Here is a 27,095-nt window from a genome sequence, read left to right as displayed (position 1 = left end):
CAGATGTTTCACTTTAATATCATGTGGGTGTTTGTCCCTTGAGCGGTTGGAAAGCTTTTAATGTGAAACATCTGTGCAGGAAGTGCAGCAGCAAAAGAAGGATCTGAGAATCTGATGTTTCACCTTTAAAATACCCCACAGTTTGTTTGTTTTTTAAATCACATTTTAACATGCTGTAGTCAATGTAAGCTTCTCTTGGCAGTATTGAGGGGAAACAGACATGGCCGGGGGGGGTTGCGGGTGGGGGCGCTGAAGCGAGGATGTGGGAGTTGCACCCTTGCAGTATCAGTGGGCTGTGGGCTGTCGTCTGTTCTGTTTGTGTATTATCCTCAGTTTGTTTTCTTTTTCCCTTTTGACTCCTCTCATTTCTCTCACTGTTGCCTCCTCGCAGGGCGTTGCTCAGGACTTCATGTTGTCTTGTAGGCACTGTTTGATTCTCTCCTCTGTTCCTTTTTGTCTTGCTGAAGTCTCCTGCAGCCTCCATAGCTCTGCAGCCTCCACTACCTCCTCCTGTCTCTCTCTGTCGTGGTTCTGCATCGCTGTTGTTTTTCATTTTTTTTGGGGTGATCCTTTGAGTTCATCTTCTGTTTGTTGACTTGCTTTACTTTTTGATTGTCAGACACCCCCTCCCCTCTGCTCGCCGTGCGTTCTCCCATGGTTCAGTGCTGCGCCTGTTTACACTTCTGTGGTTGGTCAGTGGGTCTCAGTCCTGTTCGTGTGAAGCTGTGTCAGTTAGTTCTATGTTGTGGCTTGTCTTCAGAGTGGACTATGTGCATAAGGCTCCGCAGCTTCCCGGTTTAACACCGACCCATCCCCACATCCAGAATGTTAAATGTCTTGTTGAGGTCGTGCTGTTGTGAAATTACTTCCCTTCTGGAAATAATCTGTGTCGGAGGTTTCTCATTAACAACCTGATGAAACTCAGAGCAAGGTGGTGGTACTGAGGAGTGGATAAAAGTGGTCAGACAAAAAACATGTTAGGGCGACACTCCTGGCTTTGTTGAGCATGCAAATTCTTTCATTTTACCCAGGTTAGAAGGCAATATAGCCGTTAAAGACAAGGAGCCTCATGCAGGGACTTTTTTAATGTTTCTATCTTAAATCTTCAGTTTTTTTGTTAGATTGAGCTCAGATTCTCACTATATACATACAACACATTTCAAACATCATCTTTTCTCACCAGCTAATACCAGGATTTATGTCAGTCAGTCATAAGAATTTCAAAGTTAATCTGCATAAACAAAAAAGGAAAAAAAGACTGTTGCAGGTTTCTACAGATGAGACCAAAATGGAGATGTTTGGCTGTGAATCACAGCGCCACATTTGGACAGATCAGCACAAACACCTCATACCAACTGTCAGCACAGTGGTGGAGGGCTGAGGATTTGTTTTTCTCAGATACCTTGCAGTCACTGGGTCGACTGTGAACTCCAAAGTTAAATCTGAGGCCATCAGTCTGACGGCTAAAGCTTGACCAGTAAATTTACAACAGAATGGCTGAAAAAGGAAAAACTCAGGTTGCCGCAATGATCCAATCAAAGTCCAGACTTTAACCTGACTGAAAAATACTTAAGAGACGTGTATAAATACATGATCCCAAACATCAACTTCAGTTCATAAACTGAATAAGTGCATAAACTGAAACAACATTTTAAAGAAGAGTGGGCAAAAATTACTCCACAATGATGTGAGAAGCTGATAAAGTCACACAGTGAAATGCTAAAGCTGCTGGGTTATAGGGTGTACTTCACAGGACTGCGCAAACTGACTGTATATTTGACAGAAAAAAGGAAAAACAGAATCAATTCCCTTAAAAACATTTAAATCGGTTCTTGCTTGAGGCTCAGTATCTCAGTTTGATTTAATTCAGTTTCTTTTAAACTTATTGCTGAAACTTTCTGCAAAAGTGAAGCAAAACTGGACAACATGGTTTTACTCCTCATTCCAGTTCACGTTATTATTGTTGGATTGTTTTTTGTTTTGTTTTTTCCTTTGGTTCATTCCATTGAATATTTTTTTTAACTAAAATTCAGAATTTGAATAAATGTTATGTTTTCACAGCAGTAGAGCTATAACCTTAGCAATACAAGAGTACTTGTTACTTTCTGGTCATCTGTCTAACTTGCTTTATATCCACGATTTGTTGGAAATGTTGGTTCCATATTTGATGTTGAAATGTTTACCAGCAGTCAGTCTGAATAGCTTTAATGATGTAAATTTGAGTAATTTTGCCCCAGTTTGTTGACCCAGCAGAGCATTTCCAGTATTTAATTGTGAATAACATGACATGGAAATGAAGGAATTTTCAGATAAAATCATCCAGTCAGAGTTGTCAGCTCAGTCGTTCATGAGGACAAATATCAAACCTCAGTGTGTGAGATTAGAGAAGCTCTGTTTTGTTTTCGTTCATCACCTGCTCATATTTCTTTGGTATGGAAATACGACAAACAGCGGATGGAGCGAGCGGAGCTGAATGCGCTGTGAGCAGAGATCAAACAGATCACAAACGCTCCACATACATTACTACAGTCCAAACAGGATCACAGCTGATGAAGTGAAATGCAAATACACAGTTTGTTTATGCAAATGCAGAGCAGAGCCGTCGAGCAGGACGCGAAGCTAGACTGCACATCAGACTTCAGATCTCAAACTCGGAGCTCTGATGTCAAACAAACTGTATGTGTGCGTGATTGTGCGTGTGATTGTGTGTGATTGACAGCCCCGTGTTAAATCCTCACTGTTGTATCTGCTGTTTTCTGTTCTGTCTGCTGCACTTCATTATGAACTGCTGCACCCAACTCGTCTGTGACACTCTGAAAGCTACCTGGACCTTTTTATCATGAATGTTGTGTGATCATAAAACGATGAAATGCTGCTCTCTGCATTCAGCCAAAGGTTCACCATGTAATGATTAGGAGTCAGAGGTGTTTCTGTTTTCTGAGAAAACTCGTCCTGTCGTTTTTCAGCTTTCCCTCAGACTGATTCTGTAACGTTTTCTCTGCCTCTCTTCCTTCATCCCCTAACCACTCCTGAACCTTGCATCCTCATTGTGTTTTATTTTGTTGCCAATTAAACATCAATTTAATTCATTCAAATTTTATTTTGCTCCCATCCAAAACCTTCCTCCTTTTCCAACTACCATCAATTTTCTCCATTATTCTGTCTGTCCTCATCTGTCTTTACTCACCACCTCGAACCCTACTTCCTTCCTTCTGTCATTCCCCGTAAAACCTTCCGCTTCCTCCTTTTACCGCCTCCATCCTAACAGCCAAGACCCAGGATGGCATTGCTCTGGAGATACAGCCTTTGAAGAGTGAAGAGGCCGCTGAGTCTGAGGAGAAGGAAGAGGTCAAACCAGTGAAAAAGGTCAATGTTACCAAGAAGGAGAAGTCTGTGCTTCAGGGAAAACTGACCAGACTAGCTGTGCAGATTGGGAAGGCTGGTGAGTAGCTCACACACACGCACACACACGAACAATCTTAACCTAGCTTAGAACAAAGGCTGGCGGTTGAGGGGAATCTGCTGGTCTAGCTTCAACCTGGGGTGGAGTATTTTTTTTTTTTTTAATTCACTTTCCAAAAACGTAAAAGTCGAGTCAGCACAGTTTTGTAGACCACATTTAAAGAGACATGCCAAAATGAATGAAGCTAATAGTTTTGTAAAAGATTTTGAGGTTTAACTTTAACTGATTATTAAGAATACTTTAACAGCCACAAATGAATGTCAGTAATTGGAGTTTTTAAACTACTGTGAAACTCTGATGGGACCTCTCTCCTTCGTCTTCTTCTTTTTTTTTCTTTTTTTTTTATGCTGGGAGCCTACAACAGGGATACTCGCGCTGCTTTGTCTGAGGACCACTTTTGCACAATCACTGGAGACCAGAGGCTGGTTAATAAACATTAAACAAGCAAACAATCTCCTCCACACAAGTGTTAGCATTACTGTAATTTAATTCACACTGATTATGTGTTTATCAGACCCTGATGAAAGCTTACAGTTGATATGCAGTGGTCTGTTTTTTTTTTTTTTTTGCCATTTAGGATTGATTCAACATCAGACATATCTGAAGTTATTGGAAAGGCAGTTTTGTCTCTTTTTGATTACACTAAGAGGATCTTTGCAGTTTTATTTCTTTACAGGCTAGTAGATCCTAAACAAGTCTCTTTATTAGATACATAGAAATGAAACTTATGCTGCTACATGACTCTCACAAAGACGACATTTGAGAAAAAGTGTGTCTTGCCCTCTAATAGCACACAAAGTGATCAGGCAGCGCAGGGACGAAGAGGCTGAGGGTCAAAATGCACTCAGTTCTATTGGATGGATGTTTTTTATTGGGGACACGATTCATCCCGGAACTGAAAGCATTTTCTGTGTCATTTCAATTGACCTTAATACACCAAGGGGTTTTCAGGACATCATTACCGAACAGAAATAGAATTTGGGCCAAACACTTTGACTGGAGGTGACTGACAGGAGAGATGAAGTACAGAAACACAAACGGGAATTTTCTGTTACTTCCCCTCACCTGTTTGATATTCAGGATGTTGTCTGGTTACAGGCATCCAGACTTCACTGCCTTATTAAATATCATAGTTTAACCACCTTTCAATTTTTTACAAGCGAGACATATTCAAGTGTTGGCAGTCCGGAATCAGTGCAGTTAGACACCAAAGCGTAAATAGATTAAAGATTAAAGTGTATTTTCTTTTGGTAGTTGACAATAGAAACAGAAACATGGAAAGCAAAGGGGATGACATGCAATCAAAATTATTTTGTAGTAGCATCAGACTGGGGACAGTGTGGTTAAATATTTCCCAAAGGGCTAGACCACAGGGAGAGTTTGCCAGCAGGTCTTCAGCAGGACTGCTCATCAGATCATCTTTAAAAGCACCACAAGAGATCTGAAAAGTGCTGCCACAGCACTGTGAAAAATGCCAGGTTGGTTTTGCTTAAAAAATGCTAATTTAAATAAAAGAAGGTTTTTAATAACTTGAATGTGACTGAATCTGCAGTACTTAATGTGGACAAGTCACGTAAACCTAATAAACTAAGCCATAGTCTCCAAATGTCCTCTGTAATGGACATTTGGTTTTGGTCTATATCTTTTGACTTATTTGAGCTACCCTACTGATGTGCTCAATAGAGGACATTCCGGCCTTTCCAATGAGGCAGGAAATCAGAAAAAAAGATAGTTTAAGTTAAGGATACTTTTTACGTCAGTTCTCAGTGGATTTTTTTTGAGCAAATAATGGGGACTACAATCTGAAAATGCACTAAGATTGACCAACTTTAGAAAGCTGAAGTTGAGCAGCTGTATTTCCATCATGAGTTAAGACACACTGCGTTCCAGGAACGCTGGTTTTATTAACCTTAACAACCTTGAATAGGTTCACTGAACAAGTGTCATTAATCGCTGCAGACACAGTCATGGTGGGCTGTTAATAGCTAAGCCTTTACAGTGTTCTTCAACACACAAATGTCGTCACTCAAATAATGATCACAATGTCATTAAATTAAGCATTTAAAGGTAAACATTAACAGTCCCGTGCACTTGTCACTGCAGACGTGTCTTCTGCTTAGAAAAAAATGTGTAAAAGTATGAAATGTGGACAAGAAGTGCAGATCAGTCAAGTAAGTCAATTTAAAATGTGAGTATAAGTTGCTGAATACAAAATAAGATAATAGGTATTGGATCACCAAGATTATAACATCATACATGACATAAAATGGTTAGAGAAGATAGGCATGCTAACAAAAAAATTAGCCTTTATTTACTAACAGCTGAAAATGGTAAACATAATTCCCAAAGGAGTAAATAAAACAGGAATCCAGATGTCAAACACAGGATTTATGGAAAGACAAGATTATATACAGACAGAGACTGATTACATGAAACAATGGAAAGTAATTAAAGACAGGTAAAACTAATGAGTGCTAGAAAAACAGTTGCAAAGGAGGAAAGAGCCGGAGGTAAAACTAGAACCAGGTACATGAAAAACTTGAAAGTAAACTACAAAATTACATGAAGACAGAGACTAAACAAGTTAGCAGAGATGGAGGAACACAGGAGTCCATAGAAACTGGGAACACAGCAACAAAAGAACAGCCTCAGTCCCAAAGGATTGAAACTGAAGGTTTAAAGATACGTGTTGTAGAAACCTTAAAACCCTTAAAAAAAGCTTACTTGACTTTAATGGAAAACTGCTCTTGTTCCACCCAGGTCTGATCATGTCGGCGGTGACAGTTATCATCCTCATCCTCTACTTTGTGATCGACACCTTTGGGGTCCAGGGTCGGCAGTGGTTAGCTGAGTGCACCCCCATTTACATTCAGTATTTTGTCAAGTTCTTCATCATCGGTGTGACAGTTCTGGTCGTCGCTGTCCCTGAGGGGCTGCCGCTTGCTGTCACCATCTCTCTGGCCTACTCTGTCAAGGTGAGCAGGAGGGAATTATTTAACATTAATAGAATCCTCTCAAAATCATGTCAGAGACGCTGAGGTTTTAATGAGTGCACCTTCATCGTCCATCCCTTAGAAAATGATGAAAGACAACAACCTGGTGCGTCACCTTGACGCCTGTGAAACCATGGGCAACGCCACGGCTATCTGCTCCGACAAGACGGGTACTTTGACTATGAATCGGATGACAGTGGTGCAGGCATACATCGGCGATACGCACTACAAGACTGTCCCAGAACCAGATGCTATCAAGCCGGATACTTTGGAAATAATGGTCAACAGCATCTCTATCAACTCAGCGTACACCACCAAGATCCTGGTGAGTCTTTAACTATCACATCGACAAATAGTGACACTCAGGTGTTCCAAATGCAATTATTTGGCTCTGGAGCATCTATAATAATAAACAGAATATTCAGTTATTTATGGGCCTAACATTTCATTTATGTTAAAGAAAGAAGCTGTGCTGTGATAAATGCTTTATTAATGGAAGTCTTCACTACGCAAGTTATGAGTATAGACTGACAAGCATATAAACTGCAACATGAGTGCCTGCCTGAGGCAGTAACTATAGTTGGGACAATGTTTCCTGATGATTACACAGGAGAAAAAACATCTAAGCAAAGAACATACCAGAAAAATCTGAGCACAATCTAATGAATGAGATTCAGCATCATCCCTTCTTATATTGAGTGTATATTTATGAGCCAATACAAACTGTTGATCGCATTCTTCACAAACATACAACTTTGCCATACTCTGAAAATTTGGCCTCAGGTGTGCATAAATGTGAGCAGCATTCGCTCCGGGAGCTTTCTGTCCTTCTGTTTATCCTCCACACCCCAAGCAGAAAGTGGTAACGCATTACCTACATACAGTAACCATCCATTTTACAGATCAAAGTACTGTATTCTTATTACAGTATGTAGACTAGTATGTAGTGTTATTAGTGTTTGGTAGTCCATAGTTTTATTATAGCGAGTGTCATCATGACAGAGAAAACAAGAGGTAGTCAGATAATGAAAATATCTCAAAAAAGTAATCTCTGATATATTTTGTATATGTTAGATATAAAGCCTTTTTTTTAATTTCATTTTGATGATTATGGCAATACAGAAATGTCTGGTGTCTGAAAATTATGGTCATTTACACACTGGATGCTTTTCAAGTTACGAATTACAACATCAGTGCGGTGTGGCATGGAGATGATCAGCTTGTGGCACTGCTGAGGTGTCACTGAAGCCCGCAGTGCTTGATATCAGCCTTCAGCTCTTTTTATATTGGACATTCTTCTCCCTGACAATATCCCCGTAGATTCAGAGTAAGTGGAGTTGGCTCGCTTATCAAACAGAGTAAAATTATGGCCAACAAACCGTTTGGTTGCGGTTTTGGCACTGTGTGTAGGTTTTAACTCCTGCTGGAAAAGGAAACTGTCATTTCCATAACGCATGTCCTCACATGGAAGCATGAAGTGCTCTAAAATCTCCTAGTACATCGCTGTGTTCATATTGGACTTGAAACCCAAGCTAACGCTGGCTCATGTCAAGTCAAGAAAAATGAATACTAACATTTTAATTAAAATCATTTATCTGATATAATTTATTATATTAATTGATTAGATATGTGTCACCATGTGTGTTAAGTGATTTTAAATTATAGTATTAAACCTGTTTCATGGCACCAACATGACTGACAGTTACTGTTAACCTGCACATGTACCTGAATTGCAGCTACAGAAGCGTTGTGTTCTTCAGATGGTCTTGTTTTGTGCGTATAGACCCAATGAAATGATTAAAATTTGATTAATTCTGGAGCCCAAGCTTCTCTGATTGAACCAGCAAACATCAAACAAACCTGAACCGCTGGATGTTCCTAGTGACCCGCTTTGCTTGTAACTTTAATCATGTTTAAGCACCTCCAAACTTTTTCTCGCTCCTCAGCCCCCGGAGAAAGAAGGCGGCTTACCTCGCCATGTGGGTAACAAGACTGAATGTGCTCTGCTGGGCCTGGTGCTGGAACTGAAGAGGGACTACCAGCCAATCAGAGATGAAGTCCCCGAAGAGAAACTCTACAAGGTTTACACCTTTAACTCCTCCCGCAAATCCATGAGCACGGTGCTAAAGAACGCTGACGGAGGCTTCCGGATGTACAGCAAAGGAGCATCAGAGATCATCCTGAGGAAGTAAGAACAAACAGTCTGAGGAAAGATGGCTGCTTGGGTGGACACAGTAACCTTTTTGGTATACCTTTATAATCTCCCTTCACTTCCTCTGATTCTCTCTCATCTCCCAGATGCTCTCGTATCTTGGACGCCCAGGGCCAGCCTCGTGTCTTCAAGCCCAAGGACCGTGACGAGATGGTGCGAAAGGTGATTGAGCCGATGGCGTGCGATGGGCTGAGGACCATCTGTGTGGCCTACAGGGACTTTCCTGCTGAGGCTGGAGAGCCAGACTGGGACGCTGAGAATGACATCCTCAACGAACTGACCTGCATCGCCGTGGTGGGGATCGAAGATCCCGTCAGACCTGAGGTACAGCACCACCGATCAAAATGCTCTCTGTAGTTAACAGCTCATGTTGGCCAATGTGCCGTTAGGTTTCAAAATCAATGATGTTACCTGCTGAAGAATCTTTATACAGCTTATTTATTCTTATCATTTTCACCTTTCCTCTTTGGGCGTGTTTATGGCCAAACATCCCAATCTTTATTTCTGTAGCATTGTTGAAAACACTGTGTTGCAAAGCAGTCATATAAACAAAATATTAAAGTCATAAAAAGAGTTTCCATTCATCGTTTTAATTAGGCTAGAGCTTATCCCAGATGTCATAGGCTGAGGAAAAGACTTCTCCTTGGACAGTTTGCCAGTTCTTTACAGCGCTTACACAGAAAAGCAGACAAGCATTCTTTCACATCTGTGGCTAATTAACAAGCATAAATTAACCCGCATGTTAACATGCATTTTTGAGACTCTGGGAATACATCAGAGTACATGCAATGTCCTCTGAAAGCCCCGAGCCAATCAGAGGGTTTGAATCAGGAACCTCCTTGCTGTGAGGTAACAGTGCTAACAAATGCACCAACATGCTTTCCAGCCACCATTAGCTCAGAATGTGTGCAGTTAAATATGAAGTTAATGCACATTTCTTGGTCCAAATTACTTCAATTGAATACCACTGTGGTAGCTTAGCATGATTCACAGGTGAAAATAATCCTGATTTATTTTTATACTGGACTGTGGTGCAGCCACCGTTCCTCTCATTGGCTGCCCCTCATAAACGGTAACAGGTGGATGGGGCTTCATTGCTGACAGCCAGATCTGTATTAGCTCATAGGCACTACTTGCACATAAACTGACCTTGTTGTTGGAAGAGTATCCATCGCTTTGTGTATATATGACAAAAACATTAGGACAACCATAGAGGGCCCCCTTTACGAAGATATTTAAAGAGGACTGGCCAGACTGCTACGAAACCCCAAGGTGAATGGTTTCAGCGTAGCCATGTTGGTGTTTTGAAATGTGACAGGGATCTTCTTTTCTGATTCTTAATGTGATCAGCATAATTTGAAGCTAGTCATTGAGACCATAAACTTATCAGGAAACTATACTGAAGTCACAGAGTAAGGGATATGAGGACCATTTTTCCATAGATTTCCATGGCAGCTTCAGTGGTTAGTGGTGGTTAGTATGGAATTGCATGGGCTTACCATTTCACGTCTTATATGGTTTTGACGTTTTTTTGTTCAGATTTGTTTGTGATTCGCTGTTTAGATAAAATCGTGGATCTGTTTTAACCATGCAAAACCGCAGCTCCGAATAAAAAGGCTGAACATAAAACAATGTTCGCTGTTCACCAAAAAGACTTTTCTATTCACGATGTGTCATTTCCTCTTTTGACCTGAAGTGTGGATAACCTAACAGTCAGTGAGAGCAGAGAGGAAGAGACCATGATGTTATTCAACAAGAAACACACTGTAATTATGGATTACATAATTACCATTCAGTCATATGTCACATCCCAGTGCCTTGATAAATATTGTATTTTCATGGGAGATGAATTTACATAATTTCCACTTTGCCTAAAAAAAAGGTAAAAGGACTGATAAGCTGTCTATGCATGCAGACTGACAGATAATCCAGTTGTTTCTACCTCCCGCTGTCCTCCTCCCTATCCTCTCGCTAACAGCTCTGTGCCATTTGTGTGTGTTTTTGTTTCTCACACTTCCAGAAGGTCCCTATTCAAAGACGTTCATAGTGTTGCAATCAGTTGTTCACATGAAAAGCGCCGGAAATAGCTTTGTTGCTTTACTAAACAGCAGTAAGAGGCTGCTGCTTCTGTTGCCTGCAATAATCCAGACTTCACGCAGGGATCAGTAGATCTACGGGATAATCAGAGTTTGTGGTGTGCAGCTTGTTTTTTCTGATGATGCAAAAATAAGTTAAACAGACCAAACAGGGAGCTTAAATTTTCTTCATTGAGATTGAAACTCATCTGAGAGGCTGCTCTTGACTATATTGTTATATTTGTGTAAGCATGCCATTAACTTTCTCCTAACATGAAGACCGAAGTTTGTCCTAGCCAGATCTTACAGTCCGGATGCTCTGAAGTGTTAAATGAGGCCTGTAATGAAGCTGAGAAAGCATCAGTGCTGCTGCCTGCTGCTTTAATGTCAGAGCACAAAGATCACCAACAGGATGGAAATAACCGGAGAGCAGCAGGAGTCAATCAGCAGCACAGTGTTTATCTCTTCACAACTTGTGATGGGCACAAGACTGAATATTTTGGCTTTGTGCTACAAATAATTTTTTCTCCTCACGTTCAGAAAAAGTGTTTTTGTAACTGCAAGTAACCCCAAAATCAAGCAGTCAGTGCTGAAAGTTAAGGAAACACAAGGATCCCCTTTTAACCTGATTGGTTCATTAACTTAAAGGGTAATGTATGCAGACCATTCATAGAGCATTTCCTACAACATTTTACTATAATTAATGTAAGTGTCCGCAGTGTTGCGCCAAAGTCCTGAGCCACCCATTATTTCTTTACATTGTGCTACAAAAGGAGCCAGACTAATTTTAAAAATGCTCTTTAGCAATAGATCTCTAGGCTTTCTGAAGCTCTTTTAACATTTTTCTTCGGACACTGGCTGCTTTTTCACTCATTTTCAGCCCAGCCCTTGTACATAAACCTTTGAGAGAATGTTTTTTTGTTTCTTAAGCAATTTAGCAGGTGCATTTTGATGCTTGAATGATTCGTAGGTCACTAACTCCAGGTAATGAACCAGCGTTGTGTCTACACATAGCAGACAACTTAGCAAAAAAACAATTTTAAATTGTGTCTTTGGGAACTTTGTTACTCACAGCCTGTAAGAAAAACACATCTGTACCTTTTCTTTAGCCAAATCCATTAAAAATCCCAACGATCTTATAGTTTGACAGCAGAAAATCTTTGCTCCAACAAGTTGATTCCCAAAGAGATGAAAACTCTGCATATCTTGGCATGTTGTGTAATATGTCCTTAAAATTATGAGGAAAAGCGAGACCCGGAAGACAAAAAAAGAAGTGGGATGCCTAAAAAGACCTGACACAGGAATAGAGAGATGAAGCTGGCCGTTCAGGGGATCCACTGTTTACTTCCTCCTCAGAAATGGTCTCAGTGGAAGGATGGCTGTTAAGAAGCCATTCTTAAGGAAGGGAAACAGTATGCTGCACCCTGGCTGAGGCACTTTAAATGAGAACTGTGCAACATTTGTATGTATTTGTAAGCAAAAAATGTGCCCTCTGTTGGGTTTTGGTCATATCAGTCGGACCACCTGAGGAGCACAAGAAGCAGTCAGCACCTCTCTCGTCTGTGTACCTTTGTGTAGTCACTATCACCTCTCCCAGACCGAGATGAATGAATCTCAGGGTGGGTTTAAGAACAACGACGGTGGTTCTCATGTAAAATCTGCTGCTGCTGGAATTGGACCTCTTACACACAAGCTCTGCTGCAGTATAAACTCTTTCTTTAACATCTTTTAAGACCCTGAAGAAACAACCAACAGAATGTTTGTGACAGTTTTTTTATTTGGGTTAAAGGCAAGGGGTCCTTCCTTATGTTTCAGACTCAAAATCATCTTCATCTTTTCTGTCACTCTGCATTCATCTTCAAGGTTTTTTGTTTTTTTTTACTGTGAAAATGCTCAAGTCCCTTTGTTCTGACTCTCCTCCAGGTACCCGAGGCTATTTCTAAGTGCCAGCGTGCAGGCATTACCGTGCGCATGGTTACCGGAGACAACATCAACACTGCTCGTGCCATTGCGACTAAGTGTGGCATCCTGCTGCCTGGGGAGGACTTCCTGTGTCTGGAGGGCAAAGAGTTCAACCAACAAATAAGAAATGACAAGGGAGAGGTAAAACGACTACAAAAAGAATCCAACTGCAAGCAACATTCATATGAGCATTTAAGTTTAAAAAAAAAAAAAAGAAGCTTTGACCAGAGAATGACTCTGAAATGAACTCAAAACAACCACCAAATTAAGTCAATATGGCCCAATAAGTCTTTGTTGCTAATACCAGATTTCCACTAGCCCATTACATCTCTGGTGGCCTAACGGCCCTGAGTTAACCCCCTTCCAAAGGCTTATGTACAAAAGCAGCAAACATTAAGTTTCCTAATGTATCTTATAGGTATCTTATTAGAGCGAGGGAGATGTTGTGTTTGGTAGTGTTTTACCTGTTCAGCTGATACCGTCCACACAGCACTCTTTACAACAGTATCATGTTAAACTGATCTGTCTGCATTAAGCTTATATCAGCTGATTTTTGGGGGTTTGGGAGGTAGAGAGCTTTGTTTACTGATTGTACGGATAGTGAAGCTTAAATTGCCCCTGATGCATCCATCAGTGTGTGAGTGTTTGTGTACATAAAGTGCTGCATGAGTGTGTGTAAATGGATGGATGCAGCTCATAGCATAAAAAGTGCTTTGAGTGCTCAGTAAATCTAGAAAAGCTTATAGAACTATCAGTGCAGCCCATTAACCAATTAATCAGTTTAACTCTTAAGCAGTTGGCTGTTTCTCTCACTGCCTGTCCTGGAGTTTCGGACATTGTCTTTATTTGGATAGGACAGACACAGCAAATGGCCTCGAGGCAAATTCAAACACATGCATTAGGTTTATGACTTATGCTTTGCTTGCTCTGCCCAGTAAAGTGCTCAGATTTGTCCAGTTAAAGATGAAGCTCCAAGTCCCCATTATTGCTCTGTACCCAACTGGGATGGTTATTTTTATATGCTAGAAAAAGATTATTTGAAACTTAAACATGTCATTTCTAGGTGGAACAAGAGCGTCTGGACAAAGTTTGGCCCAAGCTGCGTGTTCTGGCTCGATCATCACCCACAGACAAACACACTCTGGTCAAAGGTGGGTTTGTTCTGACAGGAGACTGTTGAGCTGCTTTAAATCTGCGTGTATATGTAAACCTTTAGTCAAGCTGCTGTAAATGGATCTACTTTTTTCCCCCTTCTTTTTGAATGATCATGCACTCACTAGGTTCTTGTTGTTTCACTCTGCTGATCAGGCATCATCGACAGCACAGTGGGCGAAACCCGACAGGTGGTTGCAGTGACAGGAGACGGTACCAACGACGGCCCCGCCCTCAAGAAAGCTGATGTTGGCTTTGCTATGGTAACCACTTCTTCATTTTTTTTTTCCCTCGTCCTTTTCTTCTGTTGCCTTTGTTTCACGGCTCTTCATTGCTTCACTCTTCTGCTACTTAAGTTTCTCTGCATCATTACCTAAAGAAAAAAATAAGCCTTTCAGTTAATTATGTTTCTAATGCAGCCATGAAATAGGTCGTTTCTCTAAACGTCATTGACAATAACTCTTCAGTTTAATGCCGCGGATTCATTAAGATAGCTGTGAAATGGAATAATAAATCAATAAATGTTGAGTTCGGTGCATTCAGCACAGTGGGGCCCCACTCTACCACCTTGTCACTGCCTTTGTTTTCTACAGATCAACTCACAGAGAGTGAGACTAATGCTGTTTCTTTATGTTGTCTGTTTTATCAACCAGAGTGCATGTACTCCGGGGTGCATTTTTGCACATTTTTGAGGGTATTTGGACAGATTTTCTCAAAAAGGAAAAAAGAAAAAACTGAAATTACAGTTTAATTAAAGAAGTGGTAAGAGCAGAATGTGTTTGAGCAAGAAAGTTAACACTTTTAACTAAAGTTAATAGATAAAAAGACCGACCCAGCCAAAATTAATTGCTAAAATGATTAAAACAAATAAGTAATGGTCACGAAGTGGAAAAAAGTTGAATTCGCTTAACAAAACAGTTGAAACTGTTAGATTGTTCACCCATTTACAAAAACATGTTATGGATAATCATTCATAATGTGAAGCTACAATGCTGAATTATTAAAATCTGGAAATATTAGTTCAACACATGTATGGATAAAAACATTATGGTTTTAGCTAAACAAACTTAATGAAAAAAATACAATAGCTGGTTAAAAATATGTGGAATTTATTAGTTAAATGTAGTTAAAATATTCAGGTAAAAGTAAAAATGAACAAACAAAATAGTTTAAAAACACATTTAGATAGAAAAATATCAAGCTCTGTTTCATGGCGAGCGTTTGGCTATCTTATCCCACCTTTCCAGACCTCACAGCACTTCAATTTACAGAGTCAGATATCGCCCCCTTTAAGAATTTTATGATATTACTTCACCTTGAAAATAATCACGAGAAAGTGTTTAGAGACATCACTAAAATATTTATCTGTAACTGCATATTAGCCACCTAGCTTAATTGTTTCTGGCATAGACTGATCCTGGAGTTACTTTACACCTTCCTGGGTCACGAGCAACATCTTGGCTTTTTAGATATACTATGTCCCTCTGCTGGTAATGCAACTTCACCTGTGCATTTCATGCTTTGGAGAAGCAAAGCATGACATACACATGATGGACCGCCGTGTCTATTACACACTTTGCCCTGATATTGGGTTCATGAGGCTACAGGAGGGTCAGTCTGAGGAAAAGTGGAGAGATGGTATCTCCTTGAAATGCCCTTCCTATAACTTAATTTCATTATATCAGTACTTTTTTATGATTTAGATAGATATTTCCTCATTAGGTTAATATCCAAGTATATCTGGTTACTGTAATTTATTAAGTTTGTTTGTTTTTTCTTTCTCTCAAACATCTCATGCTCTGTTTTCATATTCTTTAATTAAATAAACAAAAGCAGAAGAATAACCATAAAGAGGAATCGCACTAGAAAGCTGTATAAGCAATGGTGACTATGCATATTATTGTTGACCAACTGATTACTTAAAAAAAAGAAAAAGAAAGTTAAACAAATGAAATTGGTAGCTGGAAAAACTATATAAACAGTTATTATAGTAGCTAAAATTATAAATTAAAAGAAGGAGCTTCTTGGCTAAAAGTGTGACTAGCACTTTATCAAGACACAAATGTGGTAAATTCATAGCTGAAAGTGTGTAATAACAGTTAAAGTGTTGAGAAATGCCTGAAAGTGGTCACTAAACGCGAAGAATAGCAATCAAAAGGTAGTGGGTGGGTGGCTGAAACTCCCATTTGAGTTTTATATATGACCAATAACAATCCTCTGGGCGATCTGGGTGTGTTTTATAGATTTAAGTGAAACGACATTTATTAGTTTTTATTTTTCGTTAACAAATTAATTTTCAGACTCCTGAAACTTGAGTTGAGTAATCCATCACATGATGGTTACATTTACTCTGGTAAAAGTATTGTTAATGCACATGACTCGCACATCAACAATAAATGAAACACCTCAAGCAAGTTTTAAGTAGGGAAATTGATTTTTTCTTTTTTCTTTTTTTTTGGAGACTATCAGGAAATACATTTACAACCAGTGGCATGCTGTAAGGAAATATGTCTTGGAAAATGTGCTGCTTTTCAGGATACATTTGAAAAGGGTCAGCAATCATCATTATTTACAATATTTATAGCTTTCTTCCAGGTGGCTTAGAAAGTTGTTACTATGGAAAATGAGAACATGAGACGTCCAAGTTTGGACTTGAGCTCAGCCCGGATAAAATGATCATCTTCCCAGTAGAACTTTTGGAACGAAACATATTGGGGCTTGTGTTTATAGCACAAAGCTAACTCACTAAGGGGAAACATCGCACTCCTTATTTACATCACCTAAAAGTTTCAAAAGTTAAAACCATATTTATCTTTGGAGGAAATGGAAAAGAGATAAAATTGCATAAACATGTTTTTGTTTGACATATGTCAAAATATGTCTCAGTAAACTTTCTCCTACAGCCACTCATAAACATTTGTTTGCTGTGTAAATTCAGTTGTTTTCACTGTCCCAGTTTTATGATTCCCAAGCGCTGCACCTACGTCAGCTCATTTGTTATGTAACACTTTTGACGCACCAACCGAATCTTCATCATATTTACCTCAAAGTGAAGACTGTTTTAAGTAAACTTGTACAGGAGTTCAGGATGGCAACTGCAACTTGTAAAGTAAATGGTAAATGGCCTGTATTTGTATAGCGCTTTACTTAGTCCCTATGGACCCCAAAGCGCTTTACACTACATTCAGTCATCCACACATTCACACACTGGTGATGGCAAGCTACATTGTAGCCACAGCTGCCCTGGGGCGCACTGACAGAGGCAAGTATTCCAATTCTGCAGGAAAACCACAGACCTGGCAACCCAGTGCCAAATGGTAGCATTTCTTTGTATCGTGCAAGTTTGTAAAACAGAGACAGCCTGCGAGTGAAGTGTTTGTAGATTTAAAGGATCCAATTCTGCTGTATTTGAAACTGAATGAATTAACACTGTGGCGTCATAACTCTCACCTCTAAAGAGTAACACTGAACAGATGATCAGCTGACAACTTGCCAATGTGTATCTGTTTAAAAACAGAATACATGCATGTGGACGAGTTCACAGCTGACTCCTCTGTGTGTTGTTGTGACCTTTATTTACTGGGGAAAGTCATCTGAACATCAGGCTCTCCTGCAGGGTGCTGAGCAGCTGGTGTGCTGTCAAACAATTCCCTGATAGTAGCTACTGTTCCTAAACACATCACAAAAGCAATTTGTGGATTTAAAGCAGTGACCTTTCAGCGCTTATATGTCCCATTTGGAACATTTTCAGTTTCAACTCCAGCGTCCCTGTTCAATTATCGCCTGGTTAGCTGGGAAACTGAAAGCGATTCACCTCCATCTGTTTGAGCGAGTCTGCCTGCGTAGAGAGACACAGCAGCTCAGAACTTCTTTAGAATTGCTGTTTAAGACAAGGCCGACCCTCCTGTTTTATTTTTACTTTACTGTCAGTTGAGCAGCATAAAATACTCTCTGTCAAAGCTTTTCAGACTTTAGATGAAAGGGGGTTTAAAAATTAAACGTCCAGCTGGCAGATTGTTCGCATCTACAGGAGATGAGAAAGAACCCAACAATAAGTCGTCGCTTTATCCATAGTGAAGCTGAACAGCTGGACTTTCTCCTTGTACCTGTCATACTGCTCTGCCGTTACAACCTCGGCAGCATTATTCAACTGTGCTTGTACCCTGCGGATGAGCTAGGAAGCAGTAACATTAAACTCCACAGAAAGATAATCGTTTATCCATCTCTGAGGAAACTGTGGGCTCTCCAGCTCAACATTTTGGTGTTAGATGAGCTTCAGTAAACCAGAGTTCTCTTGCTCACAGCTGAGATGTTTATGCACAATTAGTTAGTCACGGTTCCAAGGCTTTTTAGGTTGTGACTACTGGGACTCATTAAGGTAAAGTAATGTGTTATCTGTGACCGCTTACCACAGTTTGTCTAGTTGAGTGGTGATCAGTCAAGCATTGGGAGAAGTTGGCAGTAAATGTGGAATTTGCATAGCAGAAATACTTGTTTCTGTCTTCTTACCTTATTAATCACTTTACAGTCCCTCAGATTTATGTGTTGTGTACTTTGGGGATCTATAAGTGCGAGTCTGAGAGGCAGTTTAGTACAAAGCCAGGCTGATGTTTTGACTTGGTCTCCACATTTTTTGAGCCTCAGTTAGCTTGTTGGCCATCTTGTTATATGGAGCTTGTCAGGATTGTCAAGTCAACTCAGATTTATTCATAAACACAGAAGTAGCAGCTGCGGATGAAAGTGCTATACTACTAATAGAATAAAGTGACCATAAAGTCATAGACCAATAATAATATGCCACAGGAAGCCATATTATTTATTGGATAACTGCATGAAAAGTGCTCCAGAAGGCACCAAAGTGACAAACACAGCTGAGAGGGCCGGTTTCATTAATTAATTTCGCTAACGGTAGCATTTTTAAGCAAGTTCAGTGTCCAGTGTAACAATAAAATCCTGAGTTTTCAGTTGTTTGGTGTAGCCTGCTTGTAACACTCAGCACTGTCTTACACCTGCTCTGCTCTCTGCTTTGTGTTCCAGCAAAGACAAATTGCTGCAAGTTTTGCTTTGGTTGATGTTCAAGTATGTGATCGATGTCGTGTCCACGGTATCTAAAGTGTTTTCTTTCTTTTGGACTGCTTGATCTGAGCAAATCACTCTTCAGCCGTGATTCCGAGCATCTTCCATTTCTGTCTTTGTTCGACAGTTTTTGTCTTTGTCATGTTTAAGGCAAACTGCGCAGTCTTTATGTAAAATCACATAGCCTGTGACAAAAAATCAGATTGGAAGAGAGTGCCAGACTTTAGTCTTTTACATCATAGGTCTTGTAGTGCTCAAGGGGGAAGCCTGGTTATTGTAAACATTATCTTCATGACTGAAGTTGGGCATTTGAACACAGGACCTATGAGCATTGAATGGATTTTGGAGCCAATGGACTTTTTGGAGGAACGATTAGAAATTACCTTAAGCATCAATAAACAGCAGCAGGCCCACACCTGGTGCTTGGGATGGTAATTTACGAGCAGTGTTTTAAACATGAGGAGGAAAATAGAAAAATTCTGATTTTGTACCCGGAGATGTCATTTGACTGAAATCTAAAAAATAATACTGTAGTTTGTGTCTCTTCCAGTACTTTATGACTCTAACTCACCACCCTAGCTCCAAATACACCGTTTCTCACAGATTCAGATATTTGAACTTTTTTATAAATACCATAAAAATACAAAAATGTATGTATAAGAAAGTTTCGATGAACACTTTTTAGCAGAGTTGATTCATTGCTTGTGTGGATCTTGTGTGAACAGAGTTTCCGTATTTGTTGGAAACTTGGCATCACAGAGGCTGTTTGCTCTTATTCAAGGACTAATGATGCCTCTCTGCTTCCTTTCAGGGAATCGCCGGCACAGATGTGGCCAAAGAGGCATCTGACATCATCCTGACTGACGACAACTTCACCAGTATTGTCAAGGCCGTCATGTGGGGGAGGAACGTCTACGACAGCATCTCCAAGTTCCTGCAGTTCCAGCTGACCGTCAATGTGGTGGCCGTGATTGTGGCGTTCACAGGCGCCTGCATCACACAGGTAAACCGCTTATGTCTGAAATTACAGCTCATTTAGCACACCAGTTTGAGTCTGAATAACGACAGACGGCTCAGTGGGACCTCCTGAATATGAGCTGAAAAAGCTGGAACGAACACGTGTGAATGAGAATTTTTGAAAAAATCTCACATAATGTTTGTAACTACACAACCCAAAAAGAAAAGGACGTCACGATCACTGGATTTTTCAAAATCTTCTGTTTAAATTCAGTCTCACAGTTTGATATTGTTTGCTTGTGTTTATAAAAAGAAAGAAAGAAGAAGTTTAGAGTACGAGTGGGCAGAAAAAACTGCGGAGGTTCTATTTTTGGTTGTGTTTGTGTGCGTGTGTGTCATCACTCTGTCTGTAAAAATGATAGCTTGAAAAGGGGTGTAGTGTGGGGTCATGGAAGCAATCCATTTAAATTTGGCTTCGATCCACCAAAGTCTTAAAGGTGAATTTATTGTGGTGAATACAATAAAAAAAAAATACAATTCTAGTAAGAACTGCCTAGAGAGTGAGTTGTTTGGCAAAGGTTTGTGTGCTCAGTGTGCTTCTTCTTTGTAGTGTTTTGCTTTAGATTTTTTGTTTCCAAACATCATTTCAAATTTTCATTTTTCACATGTATGTTAATAGCAGTTTGTGAATGCCACAACCAAAAAGCAGAGTACCAGTGTGGCTGAATCTTAATGTCAGGTGTCAGATTTGGAGCACATACATACAGTGGCTTGCAAAAGTATTCGGCCCCTTGAACTTTTCCACATTTTGTCACATCACAGCCACAAACATGAATCAATTTTATTGGAAGTCCACGTGAAAGACCAACACAAAGTGGTGTACACGTGAGAAGTCGAACAAAAATCATACATGATTCCAAACATTTTTTACAAATAACTGAAAAGTGGGGTGTGCGTAATTATTCAGCCCCCTGAGTCAATACTTTGTAGAACCACCTTTTGCTGCAATTACAGCTGCCAGTCTTTTAGGGTTTGTCTCTACCAGCTTTGCACATCTAGAGACTGAAATCCTTGCCCATTCTTCTTTGCAAAACAGCTCCAGCTCAGTCAGATTAGATGGACAGCGTTTGTGAACAGCAGTTTTCAGATCTTGCCACAGATTCTCGATTGGATTTAGATCTGGACTTTGACTGGGCCATTCTAACACATAGATATGTTTTGTTTTAAACCATTCCATTGTTGCCCTGGCTTCATGTTTAGGGTCGTTGTCCTGCTGGAAGGTGAACCTCCGCCCCAGTCTCAAATCTTTTGCAGACTCCAAGAGGTTTTCTTCCAAGGTTGCCCTGTATTTGGCTCCATCCATCTTCCCATCAACTCTGACCAGCTTCCCTGTCCCTGCTGAAGAGAAGCACCCCCAGAGCATGATGCTGCCACCACCATATTTGACAGTGGGGATGGTGTGTTCAGAGTGATGTGCAGTGTTAGTTTTACGCCACACATAGCGTTTTGCATTTTGGCCAAAAAGTTCCACTTTGGTCTCATCTGACCAGAGCAGCTTCCTCCACAGGTTTGCTGTGTCCCCCACATGGCTTGTGGCAAACTGCAAACTTCTTATGGTTTTCTGTTAACAATGGCTTTCTTCTTGCCACTCTTCCATAAAGGCCAACTTTGTGCAGTGCATGACTAATAGTTGTCCTATGGACAGATTCCCCCACCTGAGCTGTAGATCTCTGCAGCTCGTCCAGAGTCACCATGGGCCTCTTGGCTGCATTTCTGATCAGCGCTCTCCTTGTTCGGCCTGTAAGTTTAGGTGGACGGCCTTGTCTTGGTAGGTTTACAGTTGTGCCATACTACTTCCATTTCTGAATGATCGCTTGAACAGTGCTCTGTGGGATGTTCACGGTTTGGGAAATCTTTTTGTAGCCTAAGCCTGCTTTAAATTTCTCAATAACTTTATCCCTGACCTGTCTGGTGTGTTCTTTGGACTTCATGGCGTTGTTGCTCCCAATATTCTCTTAGACAACCTCTGAGGCCGTCACAGAGCAGCTGTATTTGTACTGACATTAGATTACACACTGGTGCACTCGATTTAGTCATTAGAACTCATCAAGTAAATTTCTAAGGGCAACTGACTGCACGCAGACCAAAGGGGGCTGAATAATTACGCACACCCCACTTTGCAGTTATTTATTTGTAAAAAATGTTTGGAATCATGTATGATTTTCATTCCACTTCTCACTGTGTGCACCACTTTGTATTGGTCTTTCACGTGGAATTGCAATAAAATTGATTCATGTTTGTTGCTGTAATGTGACAAAATGTGGGAAAGTTCAAGGGGGCCGACTACTTTTGTAAGCCACTGTATGTTCACTATAGCAGCTGCTAGCATTTGTGCTACAGTATCTCTAATCAGTGATCAATGAATCACATGCTTTTGAATGTATAGATTTTAAAAGGTTTTGAATGTAAAACTATTTAAATGAGTGTGCTATTTGCGTATAAACAGCATGTGAAATTGTGTTTGTGTCGTTGCTGGTTTTCATCTCAAATTCAAAAACAGTAAAAACATCGCCTTCACTTATGCTTTTGATTAACTCGTGTTTTGATTCGATTTTGAGGCTGGCTGGTGTGTTTGGTGTACCTCGTCGCACGCTGTGGAAACATCTTTAAATCTCCGCTTGATAAAATATCCATAGAAACAAAGAGTAATTTGTGATTTTGATGTGACCGTCTCAGTGCTGCGAGGAGGCGAGTTGGCCGTGTCACATTTTCTTTGTTTCATAATGTGCCTGTAATCAGAAAGCTGAACCCCTGACACAATAAAGAAGAAAGTCTTGGGGCTGTGTATTAATTGAAAGGCTCACAGCTGGCAAGACCAGATAACTAACTCGACTACAGAGCGAAGAACACAAAGTAGGCTAAGATTCAGCCTGAAACCATGGCAACACGTCACCATCATAATCCTGAAATATAACGGGGGACTCAGCAGGTCTGTGGTCTCTGTGCTGTGATTTTGCTCACTGATCATCAGGCGCTCGGTCTCTGTTAGTGCACGGAAAAGATCATTAAAAGGCGATTTATGTGTTTGGTGTGTGTACAGAGGAACAGAGGCAGGACCCAGAGGCGTAAACTGGGTTTTAGAAGTGGAGGGAGTGCTTTGAAATGTGTGTGTACTTTTTTCCTCATTTTTTTATGCAGTTAAATTACTCATTTGATGTTAGACGCACTAAGATTAAATCAGTTCTTACAGTATGGTTCTCACAGTGACAGCAGTATAAAAAATGCCCATATATTTGTTTCCTAACAATGCAATCCTAACAATATGTGGAAGTTCAAATATAACCATAGACACCATGTGAAAAATGGGATGTGTCCACCATGAGGTCCCTGAACCTTCTTAAACAATAACTTGTGTATCAGTGGCAACATTTTTTGAATCTCAGAGATTCCATATTTGTTCCAGACAGCAGGCCACTCATTGCCCTGTACCGTGTCAGAGCATGCTCCCTGAATGATCAGTTCTTCTCAGCATCTCAGCTCCTCTGTCAGTAGTGGTCACACTGTCCTCTCACATGTTTTATAGGTTTGTTATTTACCGTGTGTGTTACTGTGTCATTGAGAAAGCATTGGAGTTCAGTCATCTAGTATGAATACACGTTTATACTACATTCGAGTCCAACTGAACTGAGTCCATCTTTTCAAGCAGGTGGCATTTAACAGGGTCTTTTGATCACGAGATACCTTTACAAAATTTGAAACCAGTCACACCATTCCAGTTGTCACAATAAGGAAAATTAGACCAAAACAGTTTCTCATGCTGTAAACGTGGGAATTTCAAAGCTGTAGTTGGGAGTAATGCTCTTTGCTGGTCTGCAAAGAGTCTGCTGGTTTCCCTGTTGTTTGGTTGCTGAATCATATTTGTATTCTGTTATATACCTGATGTTATATTCTCTTCTCGTAAATTAAACTCCTACTCCTTCTCCAAAAGGACTCTCCCCTGAAAGCTGTCCAGATGCTCTGGGTCAACCTCATCATGGACACTCTGGCATCTCTCGCTCTTGCCACGGAGCCGCCCACTGAGTCTCTGCTGCTACGTAAACCCTACGGTCGGAACAAGCCCCTCATCTCCAGGACCATGATGAAGAACATACTTGGCCATGCTGTGTACCAGCTCGTCATCATCTTTACCCTGCTCTTCGCTGGTGAGTCTGACTCCATCCAAGTTGGGTGTAAACCTGGTTCTGCAGTAATGCATTGATACTAAGACGCTGATGTTTGTTAATCATTGTCGAAACAGTTGAGATACATTTTTGGGGTATTTTCCTTCATCTTTTATCAGGTGAGAACTTTTTCGACATCGACAGTGGGCGAAACGCTCCCTTGCACTCCCCACCATCAGAGCACTACACCATCGTGTTCAACGTGTTCGTCATGATGCAGCTCTTCAACGAAATCAATGCCAGGAAGATCCACGGAGAGAGGAACGTGTTCGAAGGTGTCTACAGGAACCCTATCTTCTGCAGCGTTGTACTGGGGACCTTCGCTCTGCAGGTAACACCTTCACCATCCTTTAGTGCTACCAAGGTTTTCCTGTTATGTTACCGCTCAGTCTGGATGGATTCATGGTCTCAGTAGCTGCAGCTGCATTTTTGCTCCACATAGTTTGGTTACATTTAAAAGAGTTTAGCTGAAACCTTCTGATGGTTTTTTTTTCACTGAATTAGAAATGGTAAGAAGACATCAGCACATCAGGTTAAGACCTTAACAGTAGAACTGGTGGTACGATGAATCACACATCCAAAATGTTGACCAAAAACAGGTGGAAGATCACGAGATGAGCAGTTGCCTGTGCTGTGTGGGGGACAAAGTGTCGAAAGGTTGTCAATAGAAAGGTGGTGGTCGTGTTGATTCTGTAGTTAGCTGGCTAATGATTACAGTAAATGACAGAGAAGTTATTGGCAACTTAACTAACATCGCACCTTGGTATTATTTAAAAAGTAGTGCCCAAATGGCGAAAAACCTTAGTACCTAATAATAAGTTGTGTCGTTTCTGTCTCTTTTGGGTGCCAGTGGTCAGTGCAGGTGTCACTGATTCTCCCACCTGTAACACTGGAAATTGGAGTTTCCTCTGTTACCCTGTCATCTCATTTATTTGCCTTAACATTAGCATTGGAATAATGTATGAGTAAAAGTATTACCAATCTCACACTATAGAATAGTCTAACATAACTTTGTTAAACCACCAGATCTGCCGACTAAAAGTTCACACGGCTGACATGCCGCTTGCTTGTTTCCTTCCCAGATCGTCATTGTTCAGTTCGGAGGAAAGCCGTTCTCCTGCACGGCTCTGACCATCGACCAGTGGCTGTGGTGCGTTTTCATCGGCGTGGGAGAGCTGCTGTGGGGACAGGTGAGACGAAAACCTCAAGTGCACAAACAGCTGAGCAGAACAAACACCAGCCCGAGCTGTGAGAATAAGCAACGTGTACCCAGGAGCTGATGAAGAGGTGGATATGTGAGGTTTATGGCAGAAAACTGTTGCCTGTCACACTCGCGCTGCTGCGGTGTTGCCATCACGACCATCGCCATGGTAATGAGCTCAGCACATGAAAGCTGTGCGACTCCTGTTTACGAGGGCCGAGGGAAAACAAACCCGGCGTGTCAGCGCCTCTGTGGACGCGCACGAACACGCCATCACACGCATGATCCTGTTAGCATGCAAACACACAGAAAAACTGTTCAGTCATAGCTAGCCTGCTGGGTTCAGGTGGAGGGCAGAGAGACAGAAATATGCTGACAGAAACAGAGTCATCTGAAGTCTGTGATTTATTTAAGAGGTAAAAACACGTTTTGTTTCTAACAGAGAGAGAGGAGGGTGACGGAGATATAAAAAGCTGATGTGCAGCTCCAGCAGGATGCTGGGTGTCTCTCCGCTCTCTTTTAACAACCATGAACAGATAGTTCACCAGCAGAAGGAAAATAATGATTGCATAACCAAGTTACAAGTTAATTGTGCTTCATTAGTTTTTGTATATTATGTTTTAAAACTGAGGTCAAATCAAGCTTCAGTGCAGCTTTAGCAACATTTTGCTTGTTAGTAAAAAAAAAAAAAATGAAAGCGCTAATAAGTAATGAGTTCATTTGTTAGCTTTTTATTTTTTTAAATAAATTTGCCAAACTTTACCCAAAATACTTCCTACAACCTCTTAGTAACACCTCAGTCCTGTTGTCTCACATAAGTCTTGGTCCTAGATTGGGAAAGCACCCTGCACACCATGCTTTTTTTAATTCATTATACACTACACATATTAATACGTGAATTATTAACTTCTGTGGACTTTAATCAGTCACACTCCAAAAGATCCTACATTTCCCATAATGCAGTTCGACCATCGATGTTATCGGATATTGTCAGCTGTTTTCATCTGCTGATTTGGCGTAAACACCACCAGATCTGATCTGCTGACGATGGTTTTCTCTCAACCTCAGCTGATCTCGGCCATCCCCACACACCACCTGAAGTTCCTGAAGGAGGCCGGTCACGGTATCACAAAGGAGGAGATTCCCGAGGAGGAGCTGAACGAAGGCACGGATGAAATCGACCACGCCGAGATGGAGCTGAGGAGAGGCCAGATTCTCTGGTTCAGAGGTCTGAACCGCATCCAGACACAGGTATGCTCGCCACGGCTCCTCGACATGTCTAACTTTATCACCTACTTCTGTTATCAGTTTCCCCCTTTGATGGCAACGGCTGAGGGCTTGTTTTGTTTTTGGTCTATTGTCTTATCTGAATTGTTGTTTGAGAGGCATTCTCTCATCAAGATGACAAAGAGAGACTTTAATAAAAATATTTTTTCCAGCAGACACCTGAATGCATCACAATCGATGGAATCCAACAACCGGGTCCATTTTTGATCTGGTTCACAATCAACAAATTCCTTACCAAAGTTTTTATTTCAGATCTCTCGAACATCATTTGTGTTTTTCAAGCAGAGCATCACCTCAAGCATCGGCTTATCACCACTGGTGACCAGCCAGACTCTGTTGCAAAACGACAAGTTCACTTTCATTCAACATAAAATGCTCTACACATTTTCTGCGCTCTCACAGTACAGTACATCTTTTTTCTTATTGACGTTCTCTTCTCGTTGCAAGAAAAGAAAAAAGGACCTTTTTTCAGATACATGGAAATCTCCTTACCATCT

General features: G+C 40.7%; 1 protein-coding gene across 4 annotated transcripts in view; it reads left to right on the top strand.

Annotated features, from left to right (window-relative positions):
- LOC309707248 (plasma membrane calcium-transporting ATPase 1-like) overlaps positions 1–27,095 on the top strand; it is a 133,484-nt gene that overhangs the window by 94,695 nt on the left and 11,694 nt on the right. For all 4 annotated transcript variants that reach the window (XM_082534458.1, XM_082534456.1, XM_082534455.1 and 1 more), the window contains 13 exons: positions 3,269–3,442; positions 6,224–6,438; positions 6,539–6,781; positions 8,403–8,644; positions 8,755–8,992; positions 12,667–12,846; positions 13,769–13,856; positions 14,014–14,120; positions 19,745–19,936; positions 23,879–24,092; positions 24,230–24,441; positions 25,193–25,300; positions 26,380–26,562. In XM_082534458.1, the coding sequence (XP_082390584.1) occupies positions 3,269–3,442; positions 6,224–6,438; positions 6,539–6,781; positions 8,403–8,644; positions 8,755–8,992; positions 12,667–12,846; positions 13,769–13,856; positions 14,014–14,120; positions 19,745–19,936; positions 23,879–24,092; positions 24,230–24,441; positions 25,193–25,300; positions 26,380–26,562 (2,396 nt within the window). The remainder of the gene's footprint in view (positions 1–3,268; positions 3,443–6,223; positions 6,439–6,538; positions 6,782–8,402; positions 8,645–8,754; positions 8,993–12,666; positions 12,847–13,768; positions 13,857–14,013; positions 14,121–19,744; positions 19,937–23,878; positions 24,093–24,229; positions 24,442–25,192; positions 25,301–26,379; positions 26,563–27,095) is intronic.

Source organism: Aulonocara stuartgranti (assembly GCF_965226115.1).
Source record: "Aulonocara stuartgranti genome assembly, chromosome: 5".
Taxonomy (NCBI): Eukaryota; Metazoa; Chordata; class Actinopteri; order Cichliformes; family Cichlidae; genus Aulonocara; species Aulonocara stuartgranti.
Note: the sequence above shows the minus strand (reverse complement) of the source record. Positions and strands in the feature narration are given on the sequence as shown.